We start from the raw sequence: 14345 nt of genomic DNA on the forward strand, positions 1-14345 counted from the left end.
TTACAGCTGCTGCAGTTCTAATCCCCACCTATGCTACTGGCTGACCACAGCAGGCCTTGTTTCCCAGCTGTGGCTATGGTGTTTCCCACCCTGGCATCTTGGATGTGATTGTATTCTCTGGCAGAGCAGGGTCCTAATTCAGGCTATGCAACAGGGGTCATGGTCTTACCTGAAAACATAAACTCTGCAAAAGCACAGCAAGAGGGGGGCAGCTGCAGTGTTTATTTGACAATCACATGCAGTGCTATACAATTCAGTCCCCCTGCTTGCTCACCTCCCTTCCTCCCAGATGCTGCTCAACAGCTGCTGCTGCAACATCTGGAAATGAGTCCTTTTATTTAAAATGGCCAACGTAAGTTTCCAGGCCAGGGACTTCAGGGGAAGCCAAGGGAAAAGGTGTCAGGCTCCATCACCCAGTGCACGTCCTCTGCAGCTCGAGGACGGAAGCAGTACCCATCTGTCCGTGTGCCAGGGCAGACCCTGCAGTCTCTGCGCTCTTGTCCCACACGGTGCCCACCACTACAGAATGTTCTTGGCAATCGCGTTCAGGGTCCTCACTTTGGCCACATCCGCCACCTTTATGGAGTACTCGGGCGCAGAGAAGGACGCTCCCATGGCAACGTTCGGATTTCTGTCAGGAAAACCAGTGATTAGTGGTGATCTGCTGCCGATACAGATGGGAAAGATCCACCAAGAAAAACACCCCCATATTTCCCCTAGCTTCAGCATTGGCCAAAGATGGTGCCACCCAAACCAAAGCTAGGACAGGAATAGAAAGAACAATAATCCTAAGCCTAAGAAGTGCAGACCTATGGACAAATATAGCCCATTCCTCACTCAATTTTCAGAAGCATATCCCACTGGCTTGCCAAATCCTACTTGCTTATGTTAAAATTCTAAGGCAACTACACCACAACCTGCCTTCCCAAGTGCTCTCAAAACTCCTAGGGCAGCAGTAGCAAGAGAAATGCCCCAAGGATCAGGTTCTGCATGGAACACATGTCCTCGTGAGGAGTACTGCTGGATTCATACACTGCAGAATACAGCAGCAGGCACCATGATCCCAAACATAAAAGCACAACTAGTACTCAGGAAGCTGTTTGAAATCTATGCCAGTTCTACAAACTAATGTTCACATTCATTAGCCTTTCCCTCACAGAGTTCTGCTAAAAAATAAGCATAAATAATCAGTTACCTGAACTTCATCCCTGAGTCCCGAGCTGAGCGAGCAGAGCAGTGAAACTCGGAAGCAGTGGAGCCTTCCAGAATCCTCTGCAGGTTGCGCTCCGTGATGCCACCTCCTGGTGGGAACAAGCCCGATGTCACACACCGAGCAGATGTCACCATGCCAGACCTGACATCACCCCGGGACCTCAACACCAAGGGACAGGAGCCAAGTACACCAAAGGGAAAAAACAGCCCTTGGGACAACGGGCACGTCAAAAGAGACGGGAGAAGCCTTGGCTCATGTTCTCCCATAGATACAGAGCTGTCCCCAAATCCTGCAGGGAGCAATAGCCACAGGGCTCTGCCCTCCCCAACGGGCTGCATGGCCTTTAATCACACCAGGACAGGAGCTGCTCCTTCTGGCTCAGAAAGCCAGATCAGAAAGTGGATTCCAGGGCAAGGAGGCTAGCAATGAAAGGCTAAGGATTGCAGGACCTGACACAGATGACAAAAAACCATTACCTGGCACCACCACAATTCTGCCCTTTGCCTGAAAGAAGAGTAACATACATGTCAGTGATATTAAATGACGACCATATCCACATGTGCATTTGTGAGGTAGCAAAGAAATCTCACATGCAGCACTTTCCATAAGGTCATGGATTTCACCGTGGTTTACAGTTTGTGTGCTATCACCCATCTCTTTTGTATTATTCATGTTTTAAAAAGGAAAAGTGGAAAAGAACTTGCAGTTACAGCTAAGGCAACCCTATTCCCTCCCACCTCTCCATCTCCCCCTTGCTACCTCTCAGGTACCATCCCACCTTGCTACCTCACCTCTTGCACTTTCCTAAAAGGAACTGTGAGACACTCAGCAGGACCTCACTCTACTGTTTGTGTGGGCTCATCACACCAGCTGTTTAAACCAACTCCCACCACCCTCCCCAAATCTGCAAGCAAGAACCCAACCAGTTTTTGTTGTGGAAGACTTCAGGACTTTGGGAAACAAAATTAAAGCCAAGCAAGAGAGGGAAGGCAAGCACTCCCTGACAGAAGTCCCTTGCAGAAATGAGGGATACCACAAAGCAGCTGCCTGCAGGCAGTGCCAGGGAGCAGCCACAGTAACCCATGAGAGCACAGCACTCACCTGTTCTGCAAGCCTCTTAATCAAGGACAATCCTTCCAGTGCCGAGCTGTCACAGCCGCTCGTCAGCACCCGCTCAAAGCCCAGGGAAATCAGGGTCTCCAGTGCCACCATAGGGTCATGCACCATGTCAAAGGCTGAGGGACCAGAACAACAGCTCAGAAATCGCTCAGTCCATTGTGCTCAAGCCCTGTCCCTCAGCCAGTTCCCCCAAAGGCAGCGACAGGAAGGGTCCTGCTCACACCCTGGATTCACAGCTCCTGACTGTAACACTCCCCTTGCAGCAGTGCCAGGGCCACCATACTCAGCCCCTCAGACACCTCCTCTCTCACAGGGCAATGAGACATCTCCCAAACCTGAGCCCCCTGGACCTTTTCTCTTGTGGGGAATAGCACAGCCTACAGAGCTTTCCCCCTCCAAAGAATGACCCAAAAAGATGAAGCTCAGCTCCCCCAGCCCCACCTCCCCAGCAGTGGGACAGACTGGACCCTGCCAAGGGCCACTGTCCCTGGAAACTCACCGCGGTGAAATGTGACTGGCAAGGGACGGCACACGGCTGCAAAAAGAAGACATACGGTCAGTCAGAGCTGCTACAGAGTTCCTTGTGCTAGAACCAGAAACATACACAACATGGAAGAGGGCAAAGGCTTCTCAAGCCATTCCCGGGGAGCTCAGAGAATTCCCATTCTTGCTGGGAAGAATACTGTGCATCCAGGCTTTTTCGTGGGGAAGAGTTCTTCTGCCCTTTGAGAAAGCAACAAACCTTTGGTTTTATAGGTAACATCAAAATCCCCCATCCTCTCTGGAACATGCAGAACCCTCACTCCCACCACAGATGACTTTCTCAGCAGGAAGGAAGGAGGGAAGTTGTATCATCTACCTGGGGAAAGGCCAGGACCATTGCTCTTTCAGAGCAGGGGAGCTAGCTGATGTTTGTGATTTCTTTCACCACCTATAATATCTGATCTCAGACCACAGCAAACTTCACCAGAGGTCCTCTACTTACTGAGCAAAGCTTATTTATTTCTACAACAAGATATCCACCTGCTCCCTGCTAAATCCTAGCAAGACCCTTTTCTTTGCTCACTCCTTACAGCACATTCACCTTTGTATGAGACCCTCAGCACCACACCAGGGAAAAGTGCAGCCCTCTTTAGCTTTGGCTGTAGCACCAAATAAACATGCAGTGAGAAAGAGAATTTCCTTCTGCATGTTTGTGGTCTGGGCTAATAGTCTCCCACTGCAGTTTCAGCAGCTTTTCACACCTCTCTCTTGTAATCTTTTCTCCCTGTGTGTGTTAAGAGAGGAAAATGAAGATGAATTGCCAGCTACACTCAAGGTTAAAGTCCAGGAGATACATATCCTAGACACCTGTAGCAAGGTCATAAGGAAAAGAACAAAAGACAAAGAAAAAGAGAGAGAGAATTCAACAGGTCAAAGCAGCTCACCTAAGCCTTTTTACACTTTTGTGTATGCCCCAGGTAGCCTCAAACTCTGTGTGAATGGCTTGGGGCTGTGGCCTTCAGCCTGCAAAGTTTCTAAACTACTTAATGTCTCACAGGTATGGCAGGAAATGAATCCAAAAACGGTGGAAAGAGATGGCAAGACCACAGGATAGGACGTGCAGACAGAAGCCCTCCGTACAGTTCTACGGCATGACCCGGAGCAGCGCTACCGCCCCGGCAGCGCACCGAGCCGTGCCCGAGCCCCTCACCCAGCAGCGCCGTGCACAGCTCCGTGTCGATGCGCCCGTCCTCGGTGAGCGCCCCGAACACCAGCCCGTCAGCGCCGTGCAGCTTGGCCAGGCGGATGTCGGCCTTCATCACCTCCACCTCCCGGTCCGAGTAGAGGAAATCCCCGCCGCGGGGCCGGATCATGACGAACACCGGGACCCGCACGCACTGCTTCACCACCTGCAGCAGCCCTGCCGCGGGACAGCGGCGGCTCAGCGCCCGCCGGCACCGGCTGGCCCCGAGCGCACGGAGGCCAGCCGAGGGAGACCGACGGGAAGGCGGCCCGGCGGCGGGCGCGGCTCACCCATGCTCGGGGTGGTCCCTCCTTCCACGAGGCCCGCGCACAGCTCGATCCGCCCGGCACCTGCGGAGAGGCGCGTCAGGACCGGCGCCGCCGCGCCGCCGCCCCCTCCCGCCGGGCCGCCGGGCCTTACCTCCGCGCTCCGCGTTGACGGCGGACTCCACCGAGTCCACGCACACCTCCATGAGGAACCCATCGTCCATGCCTGCGGGACGGGAGCGCCGCGGTCACCCCGGCCCGCCCCATGCCGTCCGCCCGGGCCGCGCCGGCCCCGCCGCGGGCCCGCCCCGCTTCCGCCCGAGGCGCCGCCCCCGCCCGCGCTTCCGGGCCCGCCCCCCGCGGCCCGGGCCGCGCCGCCCGTCGGCGCGCGGGCGGGCGGAGGCGCGGGCCGCGGGCCGGGCGCGCCCACGCCGGCGCGCGCAAGCCCCGCCCCCCCGGGCGCCTCGGCCCCGCCCCCGCCGCCGCCGCGCGGGCCCCGCCCCCGCCCCGCGCGCGCCCTCAGCACCGGCGCTGGCGGCGCGCGGGGCTCGCTCTCCGCGCCGCCGGTCACGCGCCGCGCGATCGTCATGGCGACGCCCAGGCGGGCCCGGAAGTGCTCGTCCCGCGCTTCCGGCGGCGACACTTCCGGGGTGGCTCGGGATGCTGCGGGCGGCGCGCGGCGGGGCCCGGCGGCTGCTGCGGGGGGAGCTCGCACCGCCACCGGCACCGCCACCGCCACCGGCACCGGCGGCACACCGCCGCCTGCCCCCGCGCCTCTGCCTGCCGCGCCGCCTGCTGCACCAGGCGCCCCAGCCCGCCGCGCCGCCGCCCGCCGTGGGGCGATGGCTGCTGGCCTGCAGCGGTGCCGTGGCCGGTGCCGTGGTGCTGGGCGGCGTCACCAGGTGAGCGCGGCACCCCAGCCCCGCCGGGACGGGCGCACAGCGGCTCCATGGGGACAGCCGGCCGTGTGTGCCCTCCGGTCCGCCCCGCCGCTGACCCTCTGCGGCTGTCCTCACCCGAGAGAGCCTGAGAGCTCCGCCCGTGTCTTCCGCGCTTGGCTGCGAGGGGACGTGGGGCTGGGAGTACCGGGGGGTCTGTTCATAGGATGCCACCGCCGGGTAGCTCTTACACATTTATCGTCATTTTAGGTGTGGTCACTCACAGATTCTCTGATCTCCATCCTGTTCCTAGTTGTGAGCTTAAGGATTGTCCGAACAAGGGTTTTAAGACTTATCATAGAGTATCCTGACTTGGAAGGGTCCCACAAGGACCACCGAAGTCCCAGCTCCTGGGTTGTGCAGCCAGCAGCTCTTACTTCAGTAATTTGCTGCCTGCCAAGGAGTGAGTTGTGCCTGTTCGTGTCTCTGCTGCCAGGCTGACAGAATCAGGCCTTTCCATGGTCGACTGGCACCTGGTGAAGGAGATGAAACCCCCCCGAACGCAGCAGGAGTGGGAAGCCGAGTTCCAGAAGTACCAGCAGTTCCCCGAGTTTAAGATGTGAGTGTGCAAAACTGGAAGGAGGGTGGGCTGAGAGCATCCCTCCTGCGACTGAGCCACTCACAAAACTATTTTAAGAAGGAAAATGTTCTCAGAAGTCACCGGGAAGGCTCACAAAGCCTGCCTGGTGGTGGCTCCCGTGTTCCCTGCCATTCTCTGAGGAAGGCGATCCCGTGTCGTGCAAAGTTCCGTGGGGGCTGTGAAACAGTGGCTTTGTTGTCCTTTAACAGCCTGAACCACGACATGACGCTGCCGGAATTCAAGTTCATCTGGTACATGGAGTACTCGCACCGCATGTGGGGCCGCGCCGTGGGCCTGGCCTACCTCCTGCCTGCCGCCTACTTCTGGCGCCGCGGCTGGCTCAGCCGGCCCCTCAAGGGCCGCGTGCTCGCGCTCTGCGGGCTGGTCTGCTTCCAGGTGAGAGCATCCCCGACAGCCTCTCATGTCACAGAACGACCTGAAAAATCACTGGTTTTAACCCCTGAGCCAGAATGCCTTCCACTAGACCTCTTTGCTCAGAGCTCCATCCAACCTGACCACGGATGAGGCATCCACTGCTCCTCTGAGAAACCTGTTCCACTGCCCACCACCCTCGCAGCACAGAATTTTTTCCCAGTATCTAATCTAAATCTGCCCTCTGTCAGTTTGATATCTTCTGATTCAGCAGAACTAAGACAGTGGGAGTCATGATAACTTGTGTCAGTGACGCCATGACAGTGTGTCAGTGCTGCTAGCTAGTTGAAAGTACAGGAAACAACTTGCTTTGCCCCTAATGTTTATCCCATTTTAGTAGTTGCCGCTGACCTGTCTGGCTCTGAGCCCTCTCCTGTTTTGTTAGGGGTTGCTGGGATGGTACATGGTGAAGAGTGGGCTGGAAGAGAAGCCAGACTCCTACGACATCCCTCGGGTCAGTCAGTACCGTCTGGCAGCACACCTGGGCTCTGCCCTGGTCCTGTACTCTGCCAGCCTGTGGACAGGGCTGTCTTTGCTGCTTCCACAACACAAGGTATGCAGTGGCGTGTCAGGGCAGTGTCAGGTCAGAGGGTTGGGGTGTGATGTGAAGGTAAGGAAAGATTGTGAAGGCTGATGGTGCTTCTCTTGTAGTCTCTGTTCCTGACTCTGATCTAATACTTACAGTGTTACAAAATACCCATTCTGTAAATTTCTTGGTTATGGGACACTTGCTTTAGCTCGTGCTGTTGTTATGGGACACTTGCTTTGGCTCGTGCTGATCAGGTCATAAGGGATGAGTCTCAGAATTTGTGGAAGTTCAGCCAGGGGTGTGCCTGGCTGGGCAAAATTATATGTGCCAGTAACTGTCCAGGGGCCACTTCAGTTTTTGCACAGAGCTGGACTTTATTAGCTGTGGTTTTGAGGGACCTCTGAAGTGTGGCTCTGTGTGGTGGTCTGTAAAATACAGGCCACCAAACCTTTGGCCTGTGTATGTTACAAAGGCTTTTCTTAGCTGCTGCCAACAGCTCTGCAAATGCCTTGATTATTTCTTTTCCTTTTTTGTTATTTTACAGTTGCCAGAAACAAAACAGCTCCTTCGCTTGAGACAATATGCTCATGGCACTACAGCTCTCATTTTTCTGACTGCTCTTTCAGGTAAAGCTCTTTCTGCTGCCCAGTTTGTGACTCATTCCTCTCTGCTGGTTGGGTTTATTTTCTTCTGTTCTGTGAGCAACTCCATCCATTCTCTGGGAAAACTGCTGCTGTCAGGGATCTTACAGTCCAGAACCTCCTCATTGGTCCTTCCCGGGCAGGTGGAATAAGCACCTTCCAGCCTTCCTGTGCTGTGTGATCTCTGTATATGTTGATAAAAGAAATTCAGGATCAGCCTGAGCTCTTGAGTGAGAGCTGTGCAACCTGGAGTGACACCTTTGTCTGCTCTGGTAGTCTCATTTTCTACTCTGGAATTGCAGGTGCCTTTGTGGCAGGGCTGGATGCTGGCCTTGTGTACAATTCCTTCCCCAAAATGGGGGAGCGCTGGATCCCAGATGATCTCCTTGCCTTCTCCCCCGTGCTGAGAAATATCTTTGAGAATCCTACAACTGTACAGTTTGATCACAGGATCTTGGTAAGTGCTGTCTTCCTGATATGTCTGGGCTGCTTCTTGCTTGCCTCCTGCAGCCAAGTTGTCTTCTTTGGGCTGTGGTTCTGTCAGCTTGAGTGATTTCTAGGGTGTCCAAAGGGCCTGAGAGCGTCTTACCAGTTTGCTTCTGCAGGAAGAGGAAGTTTAGCATTGTTTTTTATTTTCAGTGTGGCCTTCTTCCTTAAGGAGTTCTTCCTCCAGCGCAAGTAACACACTTTGTTTCTCTGATTCTCCTTTTCCATAGCATGAGCTACAGTGTGGGAAGGGTCTCCTTGCTATTGAAATGTTTGGGAAAGCTGTGTGAAATAAAACTTGGAAATCCTGATATTGAATGCTTCCTCCAGCATTTCTGAACTTGTTTTGCACAGTAGTGCCCTGTGAATATATCACAGCTAGTTAGAGCAATCTGGATATTAAATACCACTGGCAGCACTGCTGTGAGCTAAGCTGTGGCTAAGACTAAAAAAAGAAAGATTAATCTGGATCACCTTGGGTGACCTGCACAGCAAGATTATGCTGGTGAACTATAGCTGAGTGGTGGAAATGAGATCAGTTTTCCAGATGACAGCTTCCACCTTCAAATGTCAAGGTAGCAGCTGGGGAGAGGGCAGACACAAATCTCTGATGACTTGAATCAATTAGAGGAAGCTGTTGAAAACTAAACATTCATTTGAAGCAAAATAAAATTCTCTGTAACTTCACCTAAATTTCAGGATTGTTAACCTGATGGTTAACTTCTAGGATTTTGTCGTGGCCATTAATACATTTCTTTAGTTAAATTTAGTTCTGACACAACTCTTTTACTGCATGGAAGGCACAGCCAAAGGCCACTGCACCCATTTCCCTTGAACTTTCATTGAAGGGTGGTTGTTTCCCTTCCCTTCTGTAGGGAATTGCCTCCATCACAGCTGTCACAGCACTGTACCTCTTCTCAAGGAAGATCCCACTCCCTCGAAGGACCAGGATGGCTGTGGCTTCCTTACTGGCCATAGCTTGCACGCAGGTACCGCCCTTATTTTTTTCCTACTCCTTTGTAGCACGTTCACAAGGCAGACTTGACCCCATTTGGATCTGTGTTGGCTCCAAGAGTGCAGAACTGAGAGGTGGAGCTGCCTAACCCCACACCTCACCATACTGCACGCACACTGAATTTGGAGTGGCTCATGGTGTGGCCGTGAGCCTTTCTAACAGCACGCTTTGTGCTGGGAATGGTGTCAGTGGCGCATCCACAACTGCTCTTACCTCTTCTCCCTTCTCGGCAGGTGGGCCTGGGCGTCAGCACCCTGCTGCTCTACGTCCCTACGCCTGTGGCGGCGACGCACCAGTCGGGCTCGCTGGCCCTGCTCAGCGCGGCGCTGTGGCTCGTGAGCGAGCTCCGCAGAGTTCCCAAGTGACGCAGAGACTGGGGCGGAGAGCCCCAGGGGAGCCGCGCAGCGGGCGGGGGCGGCCGAGCCCCGAGCCCCGGCTGCGCAGGGCGGTGTGTGCCCGCCCGGGCTGGCGCGGGCGGCGGCGGGTGCGAGTGCGAGCGGTGTGCCATAAAGCCGTTGTGTGCCATAAAGCCGTTGTGTGCCGTAAAGCAGTTCTGTGCCATACAGCAAATGTGTGCCGTAAAGCAGGTGTGTGCCATACAGCAGGTGTGTGCCGTAAAGCAGGTGTGTGCCGTAAAGCAGGTGTGTGCCGTAAAGGAGGTGTGTGCCGTAAAGGAGGTGTGTGCCGTAAAGCAGGTGTGTGCCGTAAAGCAGTTCTGTGCCATACAGCAAATGTGTGCCATACAGCAGGTGTGTGCCGTAAAGCAGGTGTGTGCCGTAAAGGAGGTGTGTGCCGTACAGCAGGTGTGTGCCGTAAAGCAGGTGTGTGCCGTAAAGCAGGTGTGTGCAGCGCCTGTGTCTGCCGCCGCTCCTTTGGCTGCCACGTGCCGAGGGAGGCGGGGCCGGGCCGGGCCGAGCGGATCCGCCAATGGGAGGCGGCGGCGCCGCCGGCTCGGGCGCGGATTGGCGGGCGGGGCGGGGCGGCTCCAACCAGCACAGAACAGCTCAAACCGGTACAAACCAGCACAGAACGGTACAAACGGGTCCAAAGCGGTACAAACCGCTACAAACCCCTTCAATGCACTTCAAACCGGCTGAAACCGGTACAAACCAGTACCGGTTCAAACTGGCTCAAACCGCCTGAAACTGGTTGAAACTGGTTCAAACCGGCTGAAATCGGCTCAAACCAACTAAAACCGGTTCCAACCGGTTCCGACCGGTTCAAACCGGTTCTAACCGGTTCAATCCGGTTCCGACCGGTTCAATCCGGTTCCGACCGGTTCCGACCGGTTCCAACCGGTTCAAACCGGTTCCGACTGGTTCCGACTGGTTCAAACCGGTTCAGACCGGTTCCGACCGGTTCAGACCAGTTCCGACCGGTTAAATCCGGTTCCGACCGGTTCAAACCGGTTCAATCCGTTTCAAACCGGTTCTGACCGGTCAGACCGGTTCCGACCGGAACAAACCGGTTCAGACCGGTTGAAACCTGTTCAATCTGGTTCCGACCGGTTCCGACCGGTTCCGACCGGTTCCGACCGGTTCCAACCGGTTCCAACCGGTTCCAACCGGTTCCAACCGGTTCAATCCGCTTCATACCGGTTCAAACCGGTTCCGACCGGTTCAATCCGGTTCCGACCGGTTCCGACCGGTTCAGACCGGTTCAGACCGGTCGAAACCGGTTCCGACTGGTTCAGACCGGTTCAATCCGCTTCAAACCGGTTCCGACCGGTTCAAACCGGTTCCGAACGGTTCAAACCGGTTCAATCCAGTTCCGACCGGTTACAACCGGTTCCGACCGGTTCCGACCGGTTCAGACCGGTTCCGACCGGTTCAAACCGGTTCCGACCGGTTCCAACCGGTTCAATCCGGTTCAAACCGGTTCCGACCGGTTCAATCCAGTTCAGACCGGTTCCGACCGGTTCCAACCGGTTCAATCTGGTTCCGACCGGTTCAGTCCGGTTCAAACCGGTTCAATCCGCTTCAATCCGGTTCAGACCGGTTCCGACCGGTTCAATCCAGTTCAGACCGGTTCCGACCGGTTCCAACCGGTTCAATCTGGTTCCGACCGGTTCAGTCCGGTTCAAACCGGTTCAATCCGGTTCAATCCGGTTCCGACCGGTTCCGACCGGTTCCGACCGGTTCAAACCGGTTCCGACCGGTTCCGACCGGTTCCATCCGGTTCAAACCGGTTCCGACCGGTTCAAACCGGTTCCGACCGGTTCCGACCGGTTCAATCCAGTTCAGACCGGTTCAGTCCGGTTCAAACCGGTTCAATCCGGTTCAATCCGGTTCCGACCGGTTCCGACCGGATCAAACCGGTTCCGACCGGTTCCGACCGGTTCAAACCGGTTCCGACCAGTTCCGACCGGTTCAATCCGGTTCCGACCGGTTCAAACCAGTTCAATGCGGTTCAATCCGGTTCCGACCGGTTCCGACCGGTTCTGAGTGGTTCCGACCGGTTCCGACCGGTTCAAACCGGTTCAATGCGGTTCAATCCGGTTCAGACCGGTTCCGACCGGTTCAGACAGGTTCGAACCGGTTCAATCCGGTTCCGACCGGTTCCAACCGGTTCAATCCGGTTCCGACCGGTTCAAACCGGTTCCGACCGGATCAAACCGGTTCCGACCAGTTCAAACCGGTTCAATCCGCTTCAAACCGGTTCCGACCGGATCAGACCGGTTCAATCCGGTTCCGACCGGTTCAGACCGGTTCAAACCGGTTCAATCCGGTTCCGACCGGTTCAAACCGGTTCAAACCGGTTCCGACCGGTTCCGACCGGATCAAACCGGTTCCGACCGGTTCCGACCGGTTCAAACCGGTTCAATCCGGTTCAATCCGCTTCAAACCGGTTCCGTCCGGATCAGACCGGTTCAAACCGGTTCAGACTGGTTCCGACTGGTTCCAACCGGTTCAATCCGCTTCATACCGGTTCAAACCGGTTCCGACCGGTTCAATCCGGTTCCGACCGGTTCCGACCGGTTCAGACCGGTTCAGACCGGTCGAAACCGGTTCCGACTGGTTCAGACCGGTTCGATCCGCTTCAAACCGGTTCCGAACGGTTCAAACCGGTTCCGAACGGTTCAAACCGGTTCAATCCAGTTCCGACCGGTTACAACCGGTTCCGACCGGTTCAAACCGGTTCCGACCGGTTCCGACCGGATCAAACCGGTTCTGACCGGTTCAAACCGGTTCGATCCGGTTCCGACCGGTTCAATCCGGTTCCGACCGCTTTAGACCGGTTCAATCCGGTTCAGACCGGTTCCGACCAGTTCAGACCGGTTCAAACCGGTTCAGACCGGTTCCGACCGGTTCAATCCGGTTCCGACCGGTTCCAACCGGTTCAATCTGGTTCCGACCGGTTCAGTCCGGTTCAAACCGGTTCCATCCGGTTCAATCCGGTTCAGACCGGTTCAAACCGGTTCCGACCGGTTCCGACCGGTTCAATCCAGTTCAGACCGGTTCAGTCCGGTTCAAACCGGTTCCATCCGGTTCAATCCGGTTCAGACCGGTTCAAACCGGTTCCGACCGGTTCCGACTGGTTCAATCCAGTTCAGACCGGTTCAGTCCGGTTCAAACCGGTTCAATCCGGTTCAATCCGGTTCCGACCGGTTCCGACCGGTTCAAACCGGTTCCGACCAGTTCCGACCGGTTCAATCCGGTTCCGACCGGTTCAAACCAGTTCAATGCGGTTCAATCCGGTTCCGACCGGTTCCGACCGGTTCTGAGTGGTTCCGACCGGTTCCGACCGGTTCAAACCGGTTCAATGCGGTTCAATGCGGTTCAGACCGGTTCCGACCGGTTCAGACAGGTTCGAACCGGTTCAATCCGGTTCCGACCGGTTCAGACCGGTTCAAACCGGTTCCGACCGGTTCCATCCGGTTCAAACCGGTTCCGACCGGTTCAAACCGGTTCCGACCGGTTCCGACCGGTTCAATCCAGTTCAGACCGGTTCAGTCCGGTTCAAACCGGTTCAATCCGGTTCAATCCGGTTCCGACCGGTTCCGACCGGATCAAACCGGTTCCGACCGGTTCCGACCGGTTCAAACCGGTTCCGACCAGTTCCGACCGGTTCAATCCGGTTCCGACCGGTTCAAACCAGTTCAATGCGGTTCAATCCGGTTCCGACCGGTTCTGAGTGGTTCCGACCGGTTCCGACCGGTTCAAACCGGTTCAATGCGGTTCAATCCGGTTCAGACCGGTTCCGACCGGTTCAGACCGGTTCGAACCGGTTCAATCCGGTTCCGACCGGTTCAGACCGGTTCAAACCGGTTCCGACCGGTTCCGACCGGTTCAAACCGGTTCAAACGGGTTCTGACCGGTTCCGACCGGATCACACCGGTTCCGACCGGTTCCGACCGGTTCCGACCGGTTCAATCCGGTTCCGACCGGTTCAAACCGGTTCCGACCGGATCAAACCGGTTCCGACCAGTTCAAACCGGTTCAATCCGCTTCAAACCGGTTCCGACCGGATCAGACCGGTTCCGACCGGTTCAGACCGGTTCAAACCGGTTCAAACCGGTTCCGACCGGTTCCGACCGGATCAAACCGGTTCCGACCGGTTCCGACCGGTTCAAACCGGTTCAATCCGGTTCAATCCGCTTCAAACCGGTTCCGTCCGGATCAGACCGGTTCAAACCGGTTCAGACCGGTTCCGACTGGTTCCAACCGGTTCCGACCTGTTCAAACCGGTTCCGACCGGTTCCGACCGGTTCAAACCGGTTCAAACCGCTTCCGACCGGTTCAATCCGGTTCAAACCGGTTCCGACCGGTTCCAACCGGTTCCAACCGGTTCAATCTGGTTCCGACCGGTTCAAACCGGTTCCACCCGGTTCGAACCGGTTCCGACCAGTTCAAACCGGTTCCGACCGGTTCCGACCGGATCAAACCGGTTCCGACCGGTTCAAACCGGTTCCGACCGGTTCAAACCGGTTCCGACCGGTTCCGACCGGTTCCGACCGGTTCAATCCGGTTCCGACCGGTTCAAACCGCTTCCGACCGGTTCAATACGGTTCAAACCGGTTCCGACCGGTTCCGACCGGTTCCGACCGGTTCCAACCGGTTCAATCTGGTTCCGACCGGTTCAAACCGGTTCAAACCGGTTCCACCCAGTTCAAACCGGTTCCGACCGGTTCCGACCGGATCAAACCGGTTCCGACCGGTTCAAACCGGTTCCGACCGGTTCAAACCGGTTCTGACCGGTTCCGACCGGTTCAAACCGGTTCAAAGCGGCTGAAAATGGGTCAAACCGGTTCAAACCGGTTCAAACCAGTTCCAAGCTTTACAAACTGTTACAAACCGGTTGGGAGCGGGCTGGCGGGGGCGCGGCGGGTGCGAGTGCGAGCGGAGTGCCATAAAGCACGTGTGTGCCGTAAAGCAGTTCTGTGCTATACAGCAAATGTGT

At 56.2% G+C, this 14345-nt stretch overlaps 2 protein-coding genes across 3 annotated transcripts; one reads left to right on the plus strand and one right to left on the minus strand.

Annotated features, from left to right (window-relative positions):
* Nucleotides 1-201: 201 nt before the first annotated feature.
* CUTC (cutC copper transporter) lies at nt 202-4911 on the minus strand. Of its 2 annotated transcripts, XM_021536442.3 has the most exons (9): nt 4851-4911; nt 4479-4550; nt 4349-4408; nt 4026-4235; nt 2832-2867; nt 2315-2448; nt 1690-1717; nt 1196-1301; nt 202-631 (listed from the first exon to the last, which is right to left on the minus strand). In XM_021536442.3, the coding sequence occupies exons 2-9, from the start codon at nt 4546-4548 to the stop codon at nt 520-522; spliced, it is 756 nt and encodes a 251-aa protein (XP_021392117.1). In that variant the 5' UTR covers nt 4549-4550; nt 4851-4911; the 3' UTR covers nt 202-519. The 2 variants fall into 2 exon arrangements, with proteins under 2 accessions (XP_021392117.1, XP_077640775.1); XM_077784649.1 differs by lacking the exons at nt 202-631; nt 1690-1717; nt 4851-4911 and having other exon boundaries at nt 1202-1301; nt 4479-4620.
* A 34-nt stretch (nt 4912-4945) lies between these two features.
* COX15 (cytochrome c oxidase assembly factor COX15) lies at nt 4946-9495 on the plus strand. The gene is made up of 8 exons (XM_021536438.2): nt 4946-5226; nt 5699-5821; nt 6052-6238; nt 6660-6827; nt 7348-7429; nt 7747-7901; nt 8806-8919; nt 9179-9495. Exons 1-8 carry the CDS (start codon nt 4985-4987, stop codon nt 9308-9310), a joined length of 1203 nt encoding a protein of 400 aa, XP_021392113.1. The 5' UTR covers nt 4946-4984; the 3' UTR covers nt 9311-9495.
* Nucleotides 9496-14345: the final 4850 nt, after the last annotated feature.

This window comes from Lonchura striata, chromosome 7 (assembly GCF_046129695.1).
Source record: "Lonchura striata isolate bLonStr1 chromosome 7, bLonStr1.mat, whole genome shotgun sequence".
Taxonomy (NCBI): Eukaryota; Metazoa; Chordata; class Aves; order Passeriformes; family Estrildidae; genus Lonchura; species Lonchura striata.

Coding starts and splice junctions, on each gene's coding strand:
- CUTC (XM_021536442.3), bottom strand. CDS start 4,548: ATGGACGATGGGTTCCTCATGGAGGTGTGCGTGGACTCGGTGGAGTCC. Junction 2,868..4,025: donor GCTGTGCACGGCGCTGCTGG/GTGAGGGGCTCG, acceptor TTCTTTTTGCAG/CCGTGTGCCGTCCCTTGCCA. Junction 632..1,195: donor GACTCAGGGATGAAGTTCAG/GTAACTGATTAT, acceptor TTTTCCTGACAG/AAATCCGAACGTTGCCATGG.
- COX15 (XM_021536438.2), top strand. CDS start 4,985: ATGCTGCGGGCGGCGCGCGGCGGGGCCCGGCGGCTGCTGCGGGGGGAG. Junction 5,822..6,051: donor CAGTTCCCCGAGTTTAAGAT/GTGAGTGTGCAA, acceptor GTCCTTTAACAG/CCTGAACCACGACATGACGC. Junction 7,902..8,805: donor AGTTTGATCACAGGATCTTG/GTAAGTGCTGTC, acceptor TCCCTTCTGTAG/GGAATTGCCTCCATCACAGC.